General features: G+C 45.1%; 9 protein-coding genes across 9 annotated transcripts; 7 read left to right on the top strand and 2 right to left on the bottom strand.

Annotated features, from left to right (window-relative positions):
- Nucleotides 1–15: 15 nt before the first annotated feature.
- Nucleotides 16–1,380, top strand: N7483_010148 (uncharacterized protein; the record flags this gene model as incomplete). Its single annotated transcript, XM_057093575.1, has 1 exon — nt 16–1,380. One exon carries the CDS (start codon nt 16–18, stop codon nt 1,378–1,380), a length of 1,365 nt encoding a protein of 454 aa, XP_056939546.1.
- Nucleotides 1,381–1,781: 401 nt separating this feature from the next.
- N7483_010147 (uncharacterized protein) lies at nt 1,782–2,543 on the bottom strand (the record flags this gene model as incomplete). Its single annotated transcript, XM_057093574.1, has 1 exon — nt 1,782–2,543. One exon carries the CDS (start codon nt 2,541–2,543, stop codon nt 1,782–1,784), a length of 762 nt encoding a protein of 253 aa, XP_056939545.1.
- Nucleotides 2,544–2,756: 213 nt separating this feature from the next.
- N7483_010146 (uncharacterized protein) lies at nt 2,757–3,310 on the top strand (the record flags this gene model as incomplete). Its single annotated transcript, XM_057093573.1, has 2 exons — nt 2,757–3,109; nt 3,163–3,310. The coding sequence occupies 2 exons, from the start codon at nt 2,757–2,759 to the stop codon at nt 3,308–3,310; spliced, it is 501 nt and encodes a 166-aa protein (XP_056939544.1).
- Nucleotides 3,311–5,303: 1,993 nt separating this feature from the next.
- On the top strand, nt 5,304–5,864 carry N7483_010145 (uncharacterized protein; the record flags this gene model as incomplete). Its single annotated transcript, XM_057093572.1, is given in 2 exon segments — nt 5,304–5,370; nt 5,386–5,864. 2 exon segments carry the CDS (start codon nt 5,304–5,306, stop codon nt 5,862–5,864), a joined length of 546 nt encoding a protein of 181 aa, XP_056939543.1.
- Nucleotides 5,865–5,981: 117 nt separating this feature from the next.
- On the top strand, nt 5,982–6,629 carry N7483_010144 (uncharacterized protein; the record flags this gene model as incomplete). Its single annotated transcript, XM_057093571.1, is given in 3 exon segments — nt 5,982–6,014; nt 6,076–6,189; nt 6,207–6,629. 3 exon segments carry the CDS (start codon nt 5,982–5,984, stop codon nt 6,627–6,629), a joined length of 570 nt encoding a protein of 189 aa, XP_056939542.1.
- An 830-nt stretch (nt 6,630–7,459) lies between these two features.
- Nucleotides 7,460–9,092, top strand: N7483_010143 (uncharacterized protein; the record flags this gene model as incomplete). Its single annotated transcript, XM_057093570.1, has 4 exons — nt 7,460–7,603; nt 7,659–7,767; nt 7,854–8,398; nt 8,469–9,092. Coding segments are annotated over 4 exons (1,422 nt in total), but the record flags the coding sequence as incomplete, so codon positions are not given.
- Nucleotides 9,093–10,275: 1,183 nt separating this feature from the next.
- On the bottom strand, nt 10,276–11,857 carry N7483_010142 (uncharacterized protein; the record flags this gene model as incomplete). The annotated part of the gene is made up of 3 exons (XM_057093569.1): nt 10,276–10,816; nt 10,859–11,012; nt 11,080–11,857. The coding sequence occupies 3 exons, from the start codon at nt 11,855–11,857 to the stop codon at nt 10,276–10,278; spliced, it is 1,473 nt and encodes a 490-aa protein (XP_056939540.1).
- Nucleotides 11,858–13,402: 1,545 nt separating this feature from the next.
- On the top strand, nt 13,403–15,234 carry N7483_010141 (Hsp70 family protein; the record flags this gene model as incomplete). Its single annotated transcript, XM_057093568.1, has 8 exons — nt 13,403–13,460; nt 13,525–14,114; nt 14,173–14,217; nt 14,276–14,342; nt 14,401–14,656; nt 14,723–14,831; nt 14,885–14,985; nt 15,039–15,234. 8 exons carry the CDS (start codon nt 13,403–13,405, stop codon nt 15,232–15,234), a joined length of 1,422 nt encoding a protein of 473 aa, XP_056939539.1.
- Nucleotides 15,235–15,363: 129 nt separating this feature from the next.
- On the top strand, nt 15,364–15,708 carry N7483_010140 (uncharacterized protein; the record flags this gene model as incomplete). Its single annotated transcript, XM_057093567.1, has 2 exons — nt 15,364–15,427; nt 15,497–15,708. The coding sequence occupies 2 exons, from the start codon at nt 15,364–15,366 to the stop codon at nt 15,706–15,708; spliced, it is 276 nt and encodes a 91-aa protein (XP_056939538.1).
- Nucleotides 15,709–16,168: the final 460 nt, after the last annotated feature.

The raw sequence follows: 16,168 nt of genomic DNA, 5'->3' as shown, positions 1-16,168 counted from the left end.
CATATCATGACGATCATGTATCTGAATGTACTGAGCATGAAACGTGGGAACAAAACTCAGATTACGTGCCAACCCCTGGATACGGTGTCAGCCCCCTACGCCGCGCTGTCTGCCTTCAGCCCATCTCCTTCCTGTGTGCTTGAGAACAACGTTGTACCCAAGAGTAATCGTGACCTAGTTCCACTCCACTTCCTGCCGCTGGGCGAGTGGGAAGAGGGAAGGACTTATGATGAGAACCCGCCAACCTGTATCCACTACCGTGTAGAGTGGCGAGTGACATTCAATAACCGAGAAGTATCGATGGACACTGAGGAGGATGTGGTCCTGGCTCCTAGTACCTTCTGGCAGCTGTCATTGGAAAAAAAGCTAGAGAAAGCGCTTCGACGAAAAACCGCCCGCCACCGCCGGGTGAGATCCGATGACACTGTTATCGTCGCATCAACAAGCGATCGCACTAAACGCAAACTGACAAAGCGATTTGATGACACTGATATTACTTGGTCTGCTATAGAAAAGCAGCTTCTGATGTGGTCCGATATTTTATCCAAGGGTAAGGAACTCACGTTGAAGATAAGTTTCAACTATGTAGATAATCATCATTCTTCCCAATCTACAGGCCGGAAAGGAGAAAAGAGGGGGAAATCCTCAGTTACGCAAAGAATGCTCTGTGAACGAGACGCACAGCTTGATGCTGAGGAACATGCTTCAGGCGAGAAGCCAATTTGGCGAAGTGTCTATAACTTGGTGCGATGTGACTCATCGACATGTCCACATGGCCCCCATTGTTGGGTGGATCCAATGGGGAAAAAATATTACCCACTTAAATCTCACCACATTAAACGCCTTATATCCCACGTTGAAAAAGGCGGGACTCTAGAGGGTCATAAGGATGTGCCGGAAGGGGTACGCGACGAATTATACAGGGAAGAACAAGAGAGACAAAAGAGACTGGGAAAAGACAAGCGTAAAGGGGGGCATACCATGGAGAGTGGGATGCCATATTCTCCTTACAATATAATCAATGTTCTACCCTCTCAGTCTACCGCCCAAGGCTTAGACGTTTCGGTTCCCAAAGCGGCGGTTGAACCAATGGCCATGAATTCATTGGAAATTCCGGGCCCTAGGGATGTAGCCGTGAAGGAGTACGGCGAGTGGCAAATGTCGAATGTCGAAAATGACACACTGAAATCGGCATTTCGGCAAGTATGTGACGTGATGCTCGACAATGGTCTTGACCTTGAGCAAGTCTACAAGGACCAGGACCCAAAATTCTTTATTGAGAAAGGGATAAAAATAGGCATCGCTCGACGTTTCGTCGAGGACATCGGATCATGGGCTGAGAAAGTCAAGAAAGCGATACCAATATACGAAATACTTTAGGCTGGACAGGATTTGTTATAGATTACGGCGTTTTCTGGGCGAGTATGTTGAATCACTGATCAGATTAGACAGTGTGATATTGATTGGTATACGTAACAAAGAGTTATGCAGACACCGGGTTCTGTGTTTGGATAATTGCTTAAACCTTATTATAGGTCATATTTGGCACGCAGCTCGGACTATCAATTTCTAGGCATAATGTTTTTAATAGAAAGCACAATACATATTATTTTGATTATCTATTTATCAAATTGGAAGTTTTTGCGGTTCCGGGATTAGTGGAAGAGGAAATATGCAATCAGCTGGTGAATAGTGCGGAGAAGATTCTCTAGTATCCCGTGAACGACTGTTTCGTGGATTAGAATTATATACTGAGGTGGTCAACTTTGGTTGGTTCTAACTTACAAGGAGTACCTTTCATTGTTATACAAAGCCTGGCACATCTTCTGTTGTTCCTCTTTATCACGCCCAGAGCCGAACCCCGTAGCATTCAGAAGTGCCTTGCTAAAATTATATTCTTGAAAGAATAAGCTGGCAAATTCCAATGGTCTTGGATAAAAACCTGCTGATGCCCAGTCCAGCAAACAGACACGGCCATCATCCAACCAGATAAGGTTTCTCGGGGCTATATCTAAATGGCACAGCACCAATGGGCTAGGATCAAGATGAACCTCACCGTCTCCGGGAAAAAGCCGACTGTTGAACCAGTTTTCCACTTGTTGGACACTGCTGATGAATAGATCATTTGTATCTGGCCAGATCAAGCCAGTCGACGGGCCACCACTTAGGCTACCAGCTCTCTCCGAAGTGATAGAGCAAAAATATTCAAGAACTTTGGCAAGTTTTTGAATATGAGATTCCGGAAGAGGGTCAATAGTCTTGCCCAGGACATAATCCGAGACCATGTAGCCCCAGCCCTCATCGTCCACAAAAAACTTATAAGCCCGAGGCACTAAGACGACGTTGGAATCAATCATACTGTGCGCTTTTTGTTGATTCTTCGCCTCGTAGGAGGAGACGTGCCGGCCGAACTTGACTACTAAGTCATAATTTGGTAGCTTAACGACTCGGTTGCCATATTTCGAGCCTCCAATAAGTTGATCATCGGAACAAGAGCGGCAAAAATTAATGACCGACTGGTGATTGTCTATCTGAACAGACATGGCGGTATCAAAAATTGAAAGAAGACACAGGCGGAGGGAGACTCTTGCGGGGGAGAGTCTTCCGAAGGGATAGAAACCGTTGATGATCTCGACCGCTGTCGCCCCTTTCGGATAATAAATAATCCGTTATCACTCAACCCCTCCCAGAATACATCGAAAGCACCGTAGCCCTCCTCCGGTCCTTCTTGGTCTGCCGACTTTTCTTCCAGGAAGATGGTAAATTTAACTCCAAGTCAAGCTCTAGCGGATATCCGACGTGTCAATTACATACGCGTTGTGGTTCACGCTGGTGCTGCAATCGATGGATCCGATAACCACTGGTCGATATATCTTCTCCTTCAATCTGGTGGATCAGTGCGTGTGAATATGGTGACAGACTATGGAGACATAAATGGGCGTCTGGAATGGACAGATCTTGCATACCTCCTCACTACTTCGGCTATACAACACTGGGATTTCCCGGTTACTATGGCCATTGAGGTTCGACATGTCGCCGATACAATCTACCGAAATCGGCGTCATCAATATCAGTTCTCTGGTGGAGGATCTGGCTGTCGTTTCTGGGTGTAAGCATAGATCAGTTGGAATTGATAGGTTGCCACCATTAACATTTATATAGTCGCACGATCATGTACGACCTTGAGAGCCCTGACCGTAACTATACCGCTGTGGGAACATCAAATGAGTTGTGGCAACCCCTACAATACCTCTACCGCCGGGGCAAAGATCCTTCACGAATCAACTGGGTAGAGGGGACGTTTTACTAGCCGCAAGAACTGCATTTTTGTCTTTTATGTACACACTGTAGCCACCGGTCTTGGCCAGAGAGATAGTGGAGACTATCCATGCCCTCCAGCGACACTAAGGACGAGGCCCAGGAGACTGTATAGAAAACACAGTACAGGTACCGCGGCATCGACCTTGTCACTCAGAGAATACAATCTTTTTTTTGTGAAATTAACGTGCTTACAGGAATTAGTAACGCCTAGGAATTGAAAGTTCTATAAGCAAACGAGGATGTCCAAAATACTGTAAAAAAATCTGCGAAGAAAAACAGCCACAGGATCTGGCGAAATCTGTTTGAGGGGTCTTCAGGGTCAATGATAAATTCAAGGGAAAAATGATAAGGACAGGGTTAAGAAGGAGTTTCACTCATCAAAAACTTCTATGCTCAGGCCCGCATGTCGAAAATGTCCCCTGGCACTCTCTTCTTTCGCACCCATTATATCAATACACCACTCAAGGAAGGTATCAAAGCCTCGCTCGGGGTCTTTCTCATAGTAGTCCCAGTTACGCTTGATGAACCCCTTGAGCTCAGCAAAAAATTCTTCAATTGGGTTGAGGTCTGGCGAATACGGGGGCAAGTAGACCAGTTTCACCCCGCGCACATTTGTTCAAGTCCTTCCGACCGGTGAAATGATGCGTTGTCCATGACTAGGACAGATTTAGGTTCTGGCCATCGCCCGCAGTGCTGGAGTAGCTGAGCTATAAAGCTTTCAAACACAGTGGCATCCGTAGAACCACGGAAGACACGCGATAGAATGATCCCATCCTGTGCATACGCAGGTAATACCTGGTACCTCTGATCACGATGGAATTGTGTTACTTGCAAGGGGGATGTGCCACGTGGTGCCCAGCCTGTCCGTCTGAACCCAACACGTTGATCGCATCCAGATTCATCAACATAGACCAGGTGATACGATTTAAAGTCTGAAAGATTGTGCAGATAATAGTCTCGTAAATCGGCATTTTGTTCCTTAGCTCGTCTTCGTGCAGTCTTTTTTGACCAACCTTTTGCGACAAGGGCTCTTCTGATGCTGGAGGTTGTAACCAAGGCCTGAAACTCATCCCATAGGAATACAACCATTTCCTCGAGGTAGAGGCCGGGTTTTTCACATAGGTGGTCACAGAGAGCTTCGATCATTAGGGGTGTCACGGTTCGTTTTCGTCCTACTCGGGTTTGTGGTGCGTATAAGCTTCCAAATTGTCGCAAGTTGTTGCGGATACCGATGATAGTCTGCTTGCTGCATTTAGCCTGTTCAGCCATTTCAGATGTGGTAAAAGATTTGCTCTCTATTATATCATGGATAAGAGCAAGCTTTGAAGGCGAGAGTCTTAGAGCTATGTCGCCTGGGCCAATAACAGTAATCAGTAAGCCGTTGTGCAGGATACGATATCACTAAAAGAGGGGTACTGTGTCTGCTGATTTATGTAAATTACAGCTTGTATGGCGTATTAGAAAATACATTCATTTTGTAGAAAGCGGTGTATACCAATGTCCTTAAAATAACATCCAATCAGACCGCGTACATTGAGGATAAATTGTCGGATATACGCTAATGACGTTTGAGATCACTGCTATATTGTGGTCAAAATGACCGTACCAAAGTCTTTATGTTGATGTAAAGTACTGTATTATTACGTCGAATCTCGTAGAGCTACCTAGTAAATTTGGCAAGATCACCTCACACGATCGCCACTTCCCCTTACTCTTCTCACATGCAGCATAGTCTTTGTCAGAAGGCTGTACTTACACATACAGAATTATTTCATATAAAAATAGCGCAAAAAAGCAAACAAAGCAAAGCCCGAAACCGACTATGCATTCGTGCCCGACAATAATTAATCAGGTCCGGTCGGACTGCCTTTCTTCGCCGCTACTTACCCAGTGGCCATAGTTGTGCAAATACGCCATAATCCATTCTTTTGTTCATCAATCTCAAGTGACTCTTCCACTATTGAGCCAACCTTCGCATCAGCATGGATCCTTTAATCCACATAATAGATCCAGAAGGGGAAGTGACCATAGTATTACGCAATTCAAGCAGTCCCTTTGCATAAGTAAATAAAAACTCATTTGCTCTTCGAACCTTCAACACCTTTCCATTGTTGTTTGGCAACGTCCGAAGCTCCCAAGCAACGTCGGGAAGCTCGGAATTTTATTCCAACCAGCTAGAGCCGAGGCTCATGGAACGGAGCGGGGAGAAGAAAAATAAAAAAAAGAAGAAGAAGGAAAAGAAAAGAAAGGCCTCTGCTGACGAGCCTGAGCCCGCTGCTGATGAGCCTGAGCCCGCTGCTGATGAGCCCACTGCTGCTGATGAGCCTGCTGCTGAAAAAATTCCTGCCGGCGAGCTCACTTCGGAAGCTGCTTTCGAGGAACATTTTGATTCATTCTCGGCTGATAGCTGCTTCCGTATTCAGGTCTCTGCGAAGCATTTGATGTTCGCTTCCCCGTTTTTCAAGAGACTACTGACTGGAGGCTGGAGAGAAAGTGTTACTTACTCCCAGAAGGGTAAAGTTGAGATCACCGCAGAGAGCTAGGATATTGAAGCTCTTATGATGAATACTTCGGGCTATTCATGGCCAATTTAAGCATATTCCTAAGAAGCTGAATCTGGAGATACTGGCGCAAGTTGCCGTCATAGCAGACTACTACGAATGCCGGGATGCTTTGTGTCTTCTGATAGATATGTGGATTGAGAAAGTGGAGGAGGAGATTACCCCAACACCTTCTATGAATTTGATTTTATAGATATGGATCGCCTGGTTTTTCGAACTTCCTACCCAATTCAAACGATCGACTTCTATTGCTATATCACAGAGCAATGGCTGGATTGATAGTTTCGGACTTCCCATTCTGAGATATGTCATAGGTGAGGACAGGTCCCTTTTCTCGAGTGCTTCAAAACTTACGGTATCTTAGAATCGATAAATGAATGTCGAGAGAAGGCTATCCAAGATTTGATTGTCCTCCTTATTAAAACACGTGACGGTTTTTTACTTGGCACTCGGGGCTGTCGTTATGAATGTCGCTTAATCATATATGGAGCTCTGACTATACAGATGCAATCGATTGATCTGCTTTTGCTGAAATCAGAGGCTCCATTCCCGAGGTTGAATTACACATCTTTTGTGCAGAGCGTCATGGCATTCACATCGCTAGCATGGTACGATTCATCCTTTCGATATTCGACCTATGGAACCAACTACACGCACCGCTGCCCTAACGCCTCCTTTGCATCAATATTTCAGAATCTGAATGAAACTGTGGATGGACTAGAACTGAGCCAGTTCACAAGGTCATGATTTAGGATCTGTGTCTGACTACCTCGATTGTGATTTAGCTTTGATCAGAACATATCTTTCATGATGCGTTTTCGAACGTACGCTAGCTTGCTTGTTTGTCCTATTATCTCGCATAAGTCCAAGGCTCGTCATCATTCAATCCTGGTCGTCCAAACACAAACAATATAATTTAAATACATACTTGTAAAGTCCCTTATTTCACTTGCCGGCGCGATAGGTTGGTATGTATTACTCGCTCTCTGCCAGGCGCTGCAGTGTATGCCTGCGGAGCTCGTCTTTTTTATAGCTTGAAGAGAAATTCAGATACATATGGTTATGATGATGTCCATGATTGGCCCGCGCAAAGCATTTGGAATCAACGCAAAAGATCGACCAGAGGCAGATACTTACACAGAATTGCTCCTCTTTATGAATCATCGGTTTAGGATATGTCTCAAAGGGAAAACTCAATGTCTTCAGCGACAGAATAAACGTGTGCTTTTCATTGATATTTCTCATATTGGAGGTGGAAGTGTTCGACACTCAACACGTTTCCGAAATACCTCCGTTTGCACCGACACGAAGAGGCGACGACATATTCACTCTTTATAGCATGATTGGTCAGAACATCTGGTCTCAAATAGTAATCATAATCAAAAGCTGCTACGCAGGGAGTTGCAGACTCATAGAAGAAAGAGGAAGTACCATACCTGCCACACTGTGTTCCAATTTCGTGTAAAATACACCACCCATGGTACTGAAGACGTTTTGTAAGATACATACACTATTGTAGCAGGCGGTCTGGACAACAACGCTAAAAATAACATCCAATCATAACGTACTTCTTTAGGATTTCTTTTCCGGGAATTAAGTTGAAAGAGTTTAAGGTCAAACTGAATTCGAAAACTACTGTACGAAGGAGGATCGACTATCGCCTATTACCATTGATGTTTTGCTGTTATCTCTTGCAGTTTCTGGATAAAGTTACGCTCAATGTAAGTGATCAAACTGAAAATATATGACAACAACTGGCACTAATTCCCATCACAGTATGCTGCGGTCATGGGATTGAAAAAAGATCTTAGTCTCAAAGGCAACGAGTTTTCCAACACGGCTACCTGGTTTTTCATCGCCTACTTGATCGCCGAGGTACCGAATGGTAGGTTTGGATCCAGGCAAACCACCTATCCCTGGCTCACATTCTTTCATCGGCGATCCTCCCTATTCTGACAAAGGTGGACACAGTATACTTTTTACAAAAGATTCCAGCAGCAAAGTGGCTAGCTGGGAATGTCTTCCTATGGGGTGGTGCTGCTGCTGCTTCAGCCGGTAGCTACAACTATCGGGGTCTGTTGGTGTCGCGAATCTTTCTAGGTGGGTTCGAGGCAACGATTGGTCCATCATTGATGCTCCTGATGAGCCAGTTCTATACCCGCAGTGAACAAGCCCCTCGCTTTACGCTCTGGTATACAGGGTTGGGTGTCGCTCAGATCCTTGGTGGTATCATCTCTTATGGGTTCCAACATGTACGGAATACGAGCATAGATGGCTGGCGCATCATGTTCCTGGTGATGGGCCTGGTCACTATGCTTGTAGGCATATTGATATTTTTCTTCATCCCAGATACTCCAAGCAAAGCTTCTTGGTTATCTGACAGCGAGAAGGTTGCTCTGTTGCAGCATGTCGGTGAGAACCAAACTGGCGTATGGAGCTCCAAGGTGCACATGGAGCAAATATGGGAGGCCATAATGGACATACAGCTCTGGCTCTTGACTTTTACAACTATCCTGGTAAGCCAGTATTCTGTATCCTTGAATACGCCTTCCAGCTCTATCTCAGACTGACCTAATACTCTTGAAGATATCGATTTCAAGTGGAGTAGTCACCACATATTCCGCGACTCTCATCTCAGGGTTCGGCTTTTCAGGCCCTATCTCTGCACTCCTGAACACCCCATCTGGTCTGATTAGTATCGTCTTCACCCTAGCCGTCGGGTATGGAATCCGCACGTTTTCTCACCGCTGGGCCTGGTTTGTCTTCTGTACAATCCCAGGTATCATTGGCGGCGGGCTCATGTCATTCCTGCCGAAGTCCAACACCGCCGGTGTACTTATGGGCCTCTACCTGGTGAATGCTATCGTTGCAACTCTTCCCATTCTATACCAATGGACCATGGCCAACTGCGCGGGTCATACCAAACGCGCCTTTGCAAGCGTCCTCGTCGCCGGCTCTTTCTCGGTTGGGAACATTATTGGACCGCAGACTTTCCAGGCTATGGATGCACCAGAGTATCGACGTGCTAAGACCTCCGTTCTTGCTACGCAAGCTGGCGCAGCGGTTGCAGCAGTTGCTCTTTTCCTGTATTACTCATGGCAGAATCGGCAACGCGATAAGAAACAGGGACTTGAGAATGGGGCAGTGATTGATGAGAAGTGGGCCGGACTTACTGATAAGCAAAACTCTTCTTTTCGGTATGTTTACTAGAGACGAATCTGATAGTTTGACGAAATTTGGAACAGTACATAGATTTACCGTAATGTTTATATATTTTTACCATGATAAATAGATTTCAAGGTTCATTTCATGAGCGTAAGATTTCCTGCCTTCCGTCTCCTATATGATGACCTGCCTGGATAAGACCCTCTGGATTGATTCCCTGTGAGTATACCACCAGACTAGGACTGCTGGCGCTTTTGGTAAATCTGATGGGTTCCAGAAGAGTCTCTGAGTAGCACCACAGGCGTAGATCTAGACAAATCCTTTTTACCAGTAGTTGAGCGGCTGAGGTTTCTCTGGTTCCATCTCTTGCTGTCAAAATCGAATCCAAACAAGCATTTAGCGTACCGTAGATTGTCACTTTGCCAATCTGAGAGCTGCTCTGGAGTTACTTGGACTTCACCTCCATATACCTGACACGCCATAGCTTGAGAAGTTTAGTCTCACTGTAACCTAGTCCCGTCTCATGAATACTTATGTAGTAGCTCTTACCAAGGGGGCCCTTATCCTGGTTGAAAATGAATCAAATGAAAACTTCAAATGAATGAATCGATTTTTTCCAGGTTTTGAGTACTAGCATGTATTGACGATAGTGCCTGAGGGATAGTTTGGCCCCAAATATATATAGGCAGATTTCAAGTTAAGGCTAGAGACCATCAGAACCTCCGAAATAAAGATAAAACCACTTGTTCAATGTGGCGTTACAGTAGGAGGAGTCTTGAACTTCAAGTTTCCAAGGGTCAAGCTGTATATTCTAAGAGCTTGAAGGGGACAGGATAGAATACCAGCATTGGTATCAAGTGAAGAAGGTATTGCAAGGGTTTAACTAAAAGAGACTGCAAATTGGAGCTATTTTACTTGATTAATCAAGTTAGACGCAAGGTATCCAGGTGCAGCTACAAGTTCTTAGGGAAGGAGGAACAAACAAAATTAAAATAAGACATTCAAGAATTTTCTCAAAATCAGAATTGAATTTCCTCCGCCAATCTCCCAGGATAGGATATGGAGTCGTCCTATCTTTCAGCATTCAAAACAACAATCTCAGTGATAACGCAGCCAAAAGTATAGATATAGACAAAAAGAAGAAAACCCAGAGGCGTAGAAGAGAAAGAAGGGGGTGACCGTATACTACGTATGAGTCCCTTTGAGAACTTCAGAAATTATTGAATGATCACTTGCGAGGGGTATTATCCGGCTTCACAAACCCTCTGCCCGCAAGATAAACACGCCCACAGGCAAGAATAGTGTAGACCCAGTCCCTCTCATCCACATATTCATATTCTTTGCCCCTCTTAAGATCACTCCTTCCTCCATACCCAGAAAAAAATGAGTTTGGACTCCGAGGAGGCACGGTGATGTGCCTGCAGCGGACAGCCCAGATTGCAGGCCATAGAATCATCGTAGTTTCTCGTCCCTCATGTAATTCGACGCTTGAAGCATCAAACGGAGTATCATGGAAATCATACCCGCTGGACCACCACCTTTTCATGACACGGGTACCCGCCCTGTCAGGGTATGGCAGTAGTGTGTATGGACCTATCTCGTTGATTTTCTCGTCAAAACGAATTATCGATTCATCCCTGACCCACATCTGGACAGCAAAGTCGCAGGCCTGCTCATAGCATCGACGCAGCAGTCCATCCCGACGGAAAGGGTGCTCGGTGTCTAGCTCCTTCTTGGGATCGTGGTCCAGTAACATAGGCGAAATGAGACTGGATCGATCCAGCATATTGCGAACTAACTGATTTACATACCTCTGCCTAATATTCCAGCTCCGTATACCAGTACTGCAGTCCCATGCCTCAACAGGCCATATAGGATCTGTTTTTGGCCTAGCAGTAGGCTCAAGATACCTATTCATCATCTGAACTGTGGAAATACGCCACTTCTCGGCACTTAACTCATCCACTGGAGGATGAAAGAATTAGCAGACATCATAACAGACCGGTAGAATAGTATCACCGACGGAACTCACCGCGAAGAAGCTTTTGCCAATGTTGATATAGCTCCTTTCCATATATAGGTGGAAGAGTCTCTAAGCGCCCGTCCCAATAAGTATCCAAGTCCATGTAGTAGAACGGATTCTCGACAAGACTCTGAAAGATATCCTTCATGATGACGGCCTGGGTGAATATGTGGAATCGAAAGCGTTGGTTGGGGAATGTGGCGATCAGCGAGTCCCAGTCATTGTAAAGGCACCAATCTCCCAAAAAGTCAAGTACAGCTTGCTTCTGCTCTGCAGTCATTCTGTTTTCGATGTCCTCTGGAGATCCACAGTAATCGTTGACCCAGTGTTTTATGTCGGAAGTCATACAAGAGACTTTATCATCCGGCTCTTGGGGAAACATATAATCGCAAAACCCCTCGAAGCTTGTGTAGTCATCGGTAAAGTTTGGAAGTGGTAGGACTTCCTGCGGCTGAACATATGGGTCTTTCATGGTGAAGGGGTAATCAGGATGGAACACGTCCCGGGGTGCAGGACGGGGTATTATTTGCCACCCAGACCTCCGGTCCTTCTCAAAATAGCTCTCGTCCGTCTCTGCAGAGCTCTCCTCAGCCACTGGAGATCTCTCTTCGGCGATCGGAGATCTCTCTTTGGCCACCGGAGATCCCCACAGGCGAGTCTGACGTCGAACAGGTGACAGTCGTTCAGATTGATTCGGAATGGGTGTCGATTGTTTCGACTTTTGCGATGACTTATCCTGGTCCTTCACGGTCGATGGAAGAGATGTGCCGTTTTCCAAGGAACCCATTGAGGATGAGCAACTATTCTGCTCGTAAAGAACAATTATTAGTTCATTTCATGGGATATGCACCAATCTTGGAATACCTTAGATAATCTGTCTTGATTTTTTTCTTCCGTAACGGTCTTGACTTTGACGCACCCAGTGTCCAACTCAGAACCCGGTGGGATGGGATCGTTAGCCTATATGTGATATTCAGTCTTTCTCATCCTCTGTCAAAAATGGTTGGAACAATTTCAGTAAACCTACCATCTCCGCCTCTGGGCTTGGCTGTGGTTTCTTTCGTTTCGGGGTATTGCTCATTCGAGATTTCTCTCTTTTGCCCATCCTGCTTGCTAGGAACAGTCACCAGAGATGGGATTAGGACATAAATACTTCGGATAAAAACCAAAAGGGTTGAAAAAGTCAGTAAAGAGAGAGACTCTGCACCGAGCGACAGCCCTGGAGAGCGCCTCAGACATTCGTTTCAATATTGAATTGTTGTACATGTATGCCATCATTTACGCTTAAGATCAGAGCAACTCGGGTTTTCTTTCATTTCTTTTTGGTTTTAAAATAGACTGGGTGGCGTTCAAAGGTTTTTTGTGATCAAAGAATTCGTGAGAAAAAAACGCCCTTACTCCCGGAGAAACCCGTGTCTCGCTTGTTGAAAATCATCAGCTAGAGATAGGCCTAGAATTGAAAGTGCGGTGTGTTAGATCACTCAATCCTACACACTGTTGCATCTGCAGGTGAAATACTCTTTCCAGTATTAGAGGGGTCTACATGAAAGCCCATATGAACCCCTGTACATTTCGGATGTGGCTTGAAGCCCGACATTTCAAATATTTGAAGACATTCGTATTCGGGATTTTGCAGGCTGTCGGGATCCACATATCCATGCACCGCCCTATGAACCAGATAGTTTAGAACGGGGCAATGAGAACTGAAAATCTAACAGAGAAAACCCTATCAATTACATACAAATTTTAGGTCAAGCCGTAAAGCTTGATCGACAAAAGCACATTTCTAGGAATGTCTCTATTTTCCTCCACTATTCCTTTGATGAGAATCCGGAGCTATGGACTGAGCCAGGTCATCTATACGCAAGCGCTTCAAGTTAGGAATGTGCATGAAAGCATGATGAATCCAAGACATAAGGATCTGTGTTGTTTCCTAGATAGGATATAGTGAAGTTTCATAATGTCAGTCAACATTCGACCGCTTCAAATACGATAACACTCATGGCCTGAGTCAACCTTTGGAAATGTCGCGGAAACTGGCAGTGGCGGGAAATGACAGATGACGGGAGCTGATTGTTCCTGGGCTCCTCATTGATTCAACTACACGTTTGAGACGAGACTTCTCGTTTCTCTTACATCGATAACAATAGTCACCCGTGGACTAGCTAGGTAGAAACCCCCCTGACCTGTCAGTCATAAAAAGAAGCGAATTCCCTGAATTGATCATGTCAACTCCAATCCTTTCCAACTATTATCATAGAGGATCAAATCTACACTTGCAGAAAACCCTTGATCATCGCAGAAAGTCAGTTCTCACGAATTATTGTTCATCATGCCTACACCCAAGTACGATATTGTGGTCGGAGTTGACTTTGGTACTACGGCCTCTGGTGAGTCATGATCTCCGAGGAAACCTTGTGATCACTTTACGAGCATTCTAATCAAAGCTTACAGCCATTGGCTACTCTAGCATTTTCCTAGGTCGCCCCTATTATCATCCCAAGTTGATCAGCCAATCCTGCGAAAAGCCTCCTTCCAAAAAGATTCCAAGCGTTCTTGCTTACATTCAGGACAACCCCAATCTTCAGGAGAATAAATGGGGATTTCCTGCTCAGAAAGTACCTAATGTGATCTCTTGGTTTAAGCTATTCTTGGATGATGATCTTGAGATTGAGATCAAGGGCTGGAAAGCGGAGGCAATGGGTTGGGCAGGTCCTCGAGGGATTATGTCTCTTCCAACAGGGAGATCCTCAATTGACACCATCTCAGATTACCTGGGCGCTCTCCAGGCCAACATCTGGGACCATCTGAAAGAAAAATTTACCAATACGGAGAAGAGCCTGGAGACAAGCACCATCAAATTCTGTTTTACCATACCAGGGCACTGGTCCAAAGAGGCTAGGCAGCATATGCTTTTTGCTATCGAAACAGCGGGTTTTAGATCGAGGAAGTGTGATGATATCTGCCTACTTACAGAGGCGGACGCTGCCATCATCTTCGCTCTATCGACCTCGCAAGATAATGCAGGAACCTTACCTCTTAAGGTATGTCACACTGTTGTTGGTATTGCAGTTTGGATTGGAAGACTAATAAGTTTCAAAGACTGGAGACGGAGTTCTAGTCTGCGACTGTGGAGGAGGAACAGTTGTCAGTTACCCTTTAGGAGCTTGATTTTATTTTGTTCATATCTAATATTGCTACCTAGGATATTGCGAGTTTTGTGATCTCAAAGTATAATCCTCTTGTATACGATAAGCTTGCTCCAGGCTCAGGTAAGGTCTTCCAGCATCCCTGAGATAGAATTGAATATAGGCTAATCAAATATTCAAGGGAAACTATGCGGTTCCACTTCGGTGGATAGGGAGTTTTACAAACTCATGGAAAAAAGATTCGGTGATGTCTTTTCTAGCTTACCATGGTATGTGATTGGGCTCACAAGCGAATTCATGCAGGATTTCATGAAAGTTAAGTGTGCGTTTACTGGACATGGAAATGCGATTTTCCAACTCCCCCTTGAAATAAAGGTGTCGCAACCCTTCAACCCAGAGTGGTATGATCAAAACACAGGACATGTGATACTATCCAGGTAAGAAAGCCCCTTTATTCCTTATGTCCATGTATCATTAGGGAGATGCTAAGTCGACACACTAAGTGCCGATCTTCTGAAGTTATTCCAACCCTCTGTCAGGACAATTGTCAATTGCTTGAATAGCCACATGAGTGAAGCCAATAGTATGAAAGGAGAAGCACCAGCCATCAAAGTATGTGAGCTTACAGAGAAAGATGGTATTTGGAATGTACTGACGGATTTTAGAAAATCTTGCTCGTTGGAGGATTCTCTCTTTCGCGTTTCCTTCAAAGTGAGATCACACGTGCATTTCCTGATATGGCCATCATCACAGACCGTCAGAATGCGTATGTATACATTTGATCCCTTGATTTTGGCCCGAATTCTTCTAACAAGTCAGATTGACGGCTGTCGTCCAGGGTGCGATCGCATGGGGCAGTGGCAAAGTTGAGCTACGAAGCATGCGCAGTCCGTGCCACTTCGGCTTCTCAACCGTGAATCTAGTCGATTCTTCCCTGCCCAGAAGCTTGCGTTTGGGCTCTACTTTCCAAAACGATTCAATTAACTGGCTGGTGAAAAAGGTAGCATTTCCGTGATTCCCGAACCGTTCCAAATTACCCATGGAAATTCCAACTAATCACGCGTATATTCAGGGAGATCGCTTACGAATGGATGTAATGATCCAAGGGGTAGGTACTTTAATCCACCAAGAGGGAGAGTCCCCCATGAAAGTCATCAACATCTTTAGCTCAGGCAGAGCTGATCCTCCCACCGGGCTCAGTGAGCGAGGTATGTTAATATAATATAATCTCTTTGCCAAGTTAACTCTCAGGAGCTAAACCATGAGCCCCTTAACAGGTTCCTCGAAGATTAGCACCCTGGCAATCGATATTTCGGGGATAGACTTCTCCCACTGCGAGCGCTATGAAGGCGGGCCCTCTGCCTGGAAGGTTATTTATATAATAACTGCTTATTTGGGAGACACCAATGGTACTATCCACTTTGATGTCTACTGGGAGAGCATGCATCTGATGAATTGGAAATTCAAGCCTGGTTTTATTCGGTATTGATTCTGATAGATCTCTACATCTTATAGTTAGATGGTGTTTGAGGTTGGCTGCCCACTGAAAGAAATTGCCGAGCGTTTGATGGGACAGATGGAGTATTGGAAGAGATTTTTGATTGCAATTAAACGATGTTACTTTAGGACTTGTTTGTTTTTGAGGGGTGAAATTGATGTGGATGGAGCTAGGCGGAGCTAGTAGATCTGAAATTTACTCTTCTGGATGATTTGGCTCGAACGATAGTGGCACATATCGAGGATCAGTCCTCGTCCGTTAGAGTGGCTGCCATTGAAACCTTGAATAGACAATCAAGCCCACCGAAATGGGTCCTTGGCTCTATAGTCACAGCTGCTCCTGGGAGGTAGACAGGGTATGTTCAAGTACCTAGTATAGACCCCTTAAGCTCATGTAGCACCTTACAAAAGAGTAGGCAGTATGGCATCCCGCAGAGCTTCCTTCTAGACAA

This window comes from Penicillium malachiteum (assembly GCF_028827825.1).
Source record: "Penicillium malachiteum strain IBT 17515 chromosome Unknown utg000005l:1.0-9002435.0:326005.0-9005861.0, whole genome shotgun sequence".
In the NCBI taxonomy this organism is placed as follows: domain Eukaryota; kingdom Fungi; phylum Ascomycota; class Eurotiomycetes; order Eurotiales; family Aspergillaceae; genus Penicillium; species Penicillium malachiteum.
This window is presented reverse-complemented; position numbering and strand designations above follow the sequence as displayed.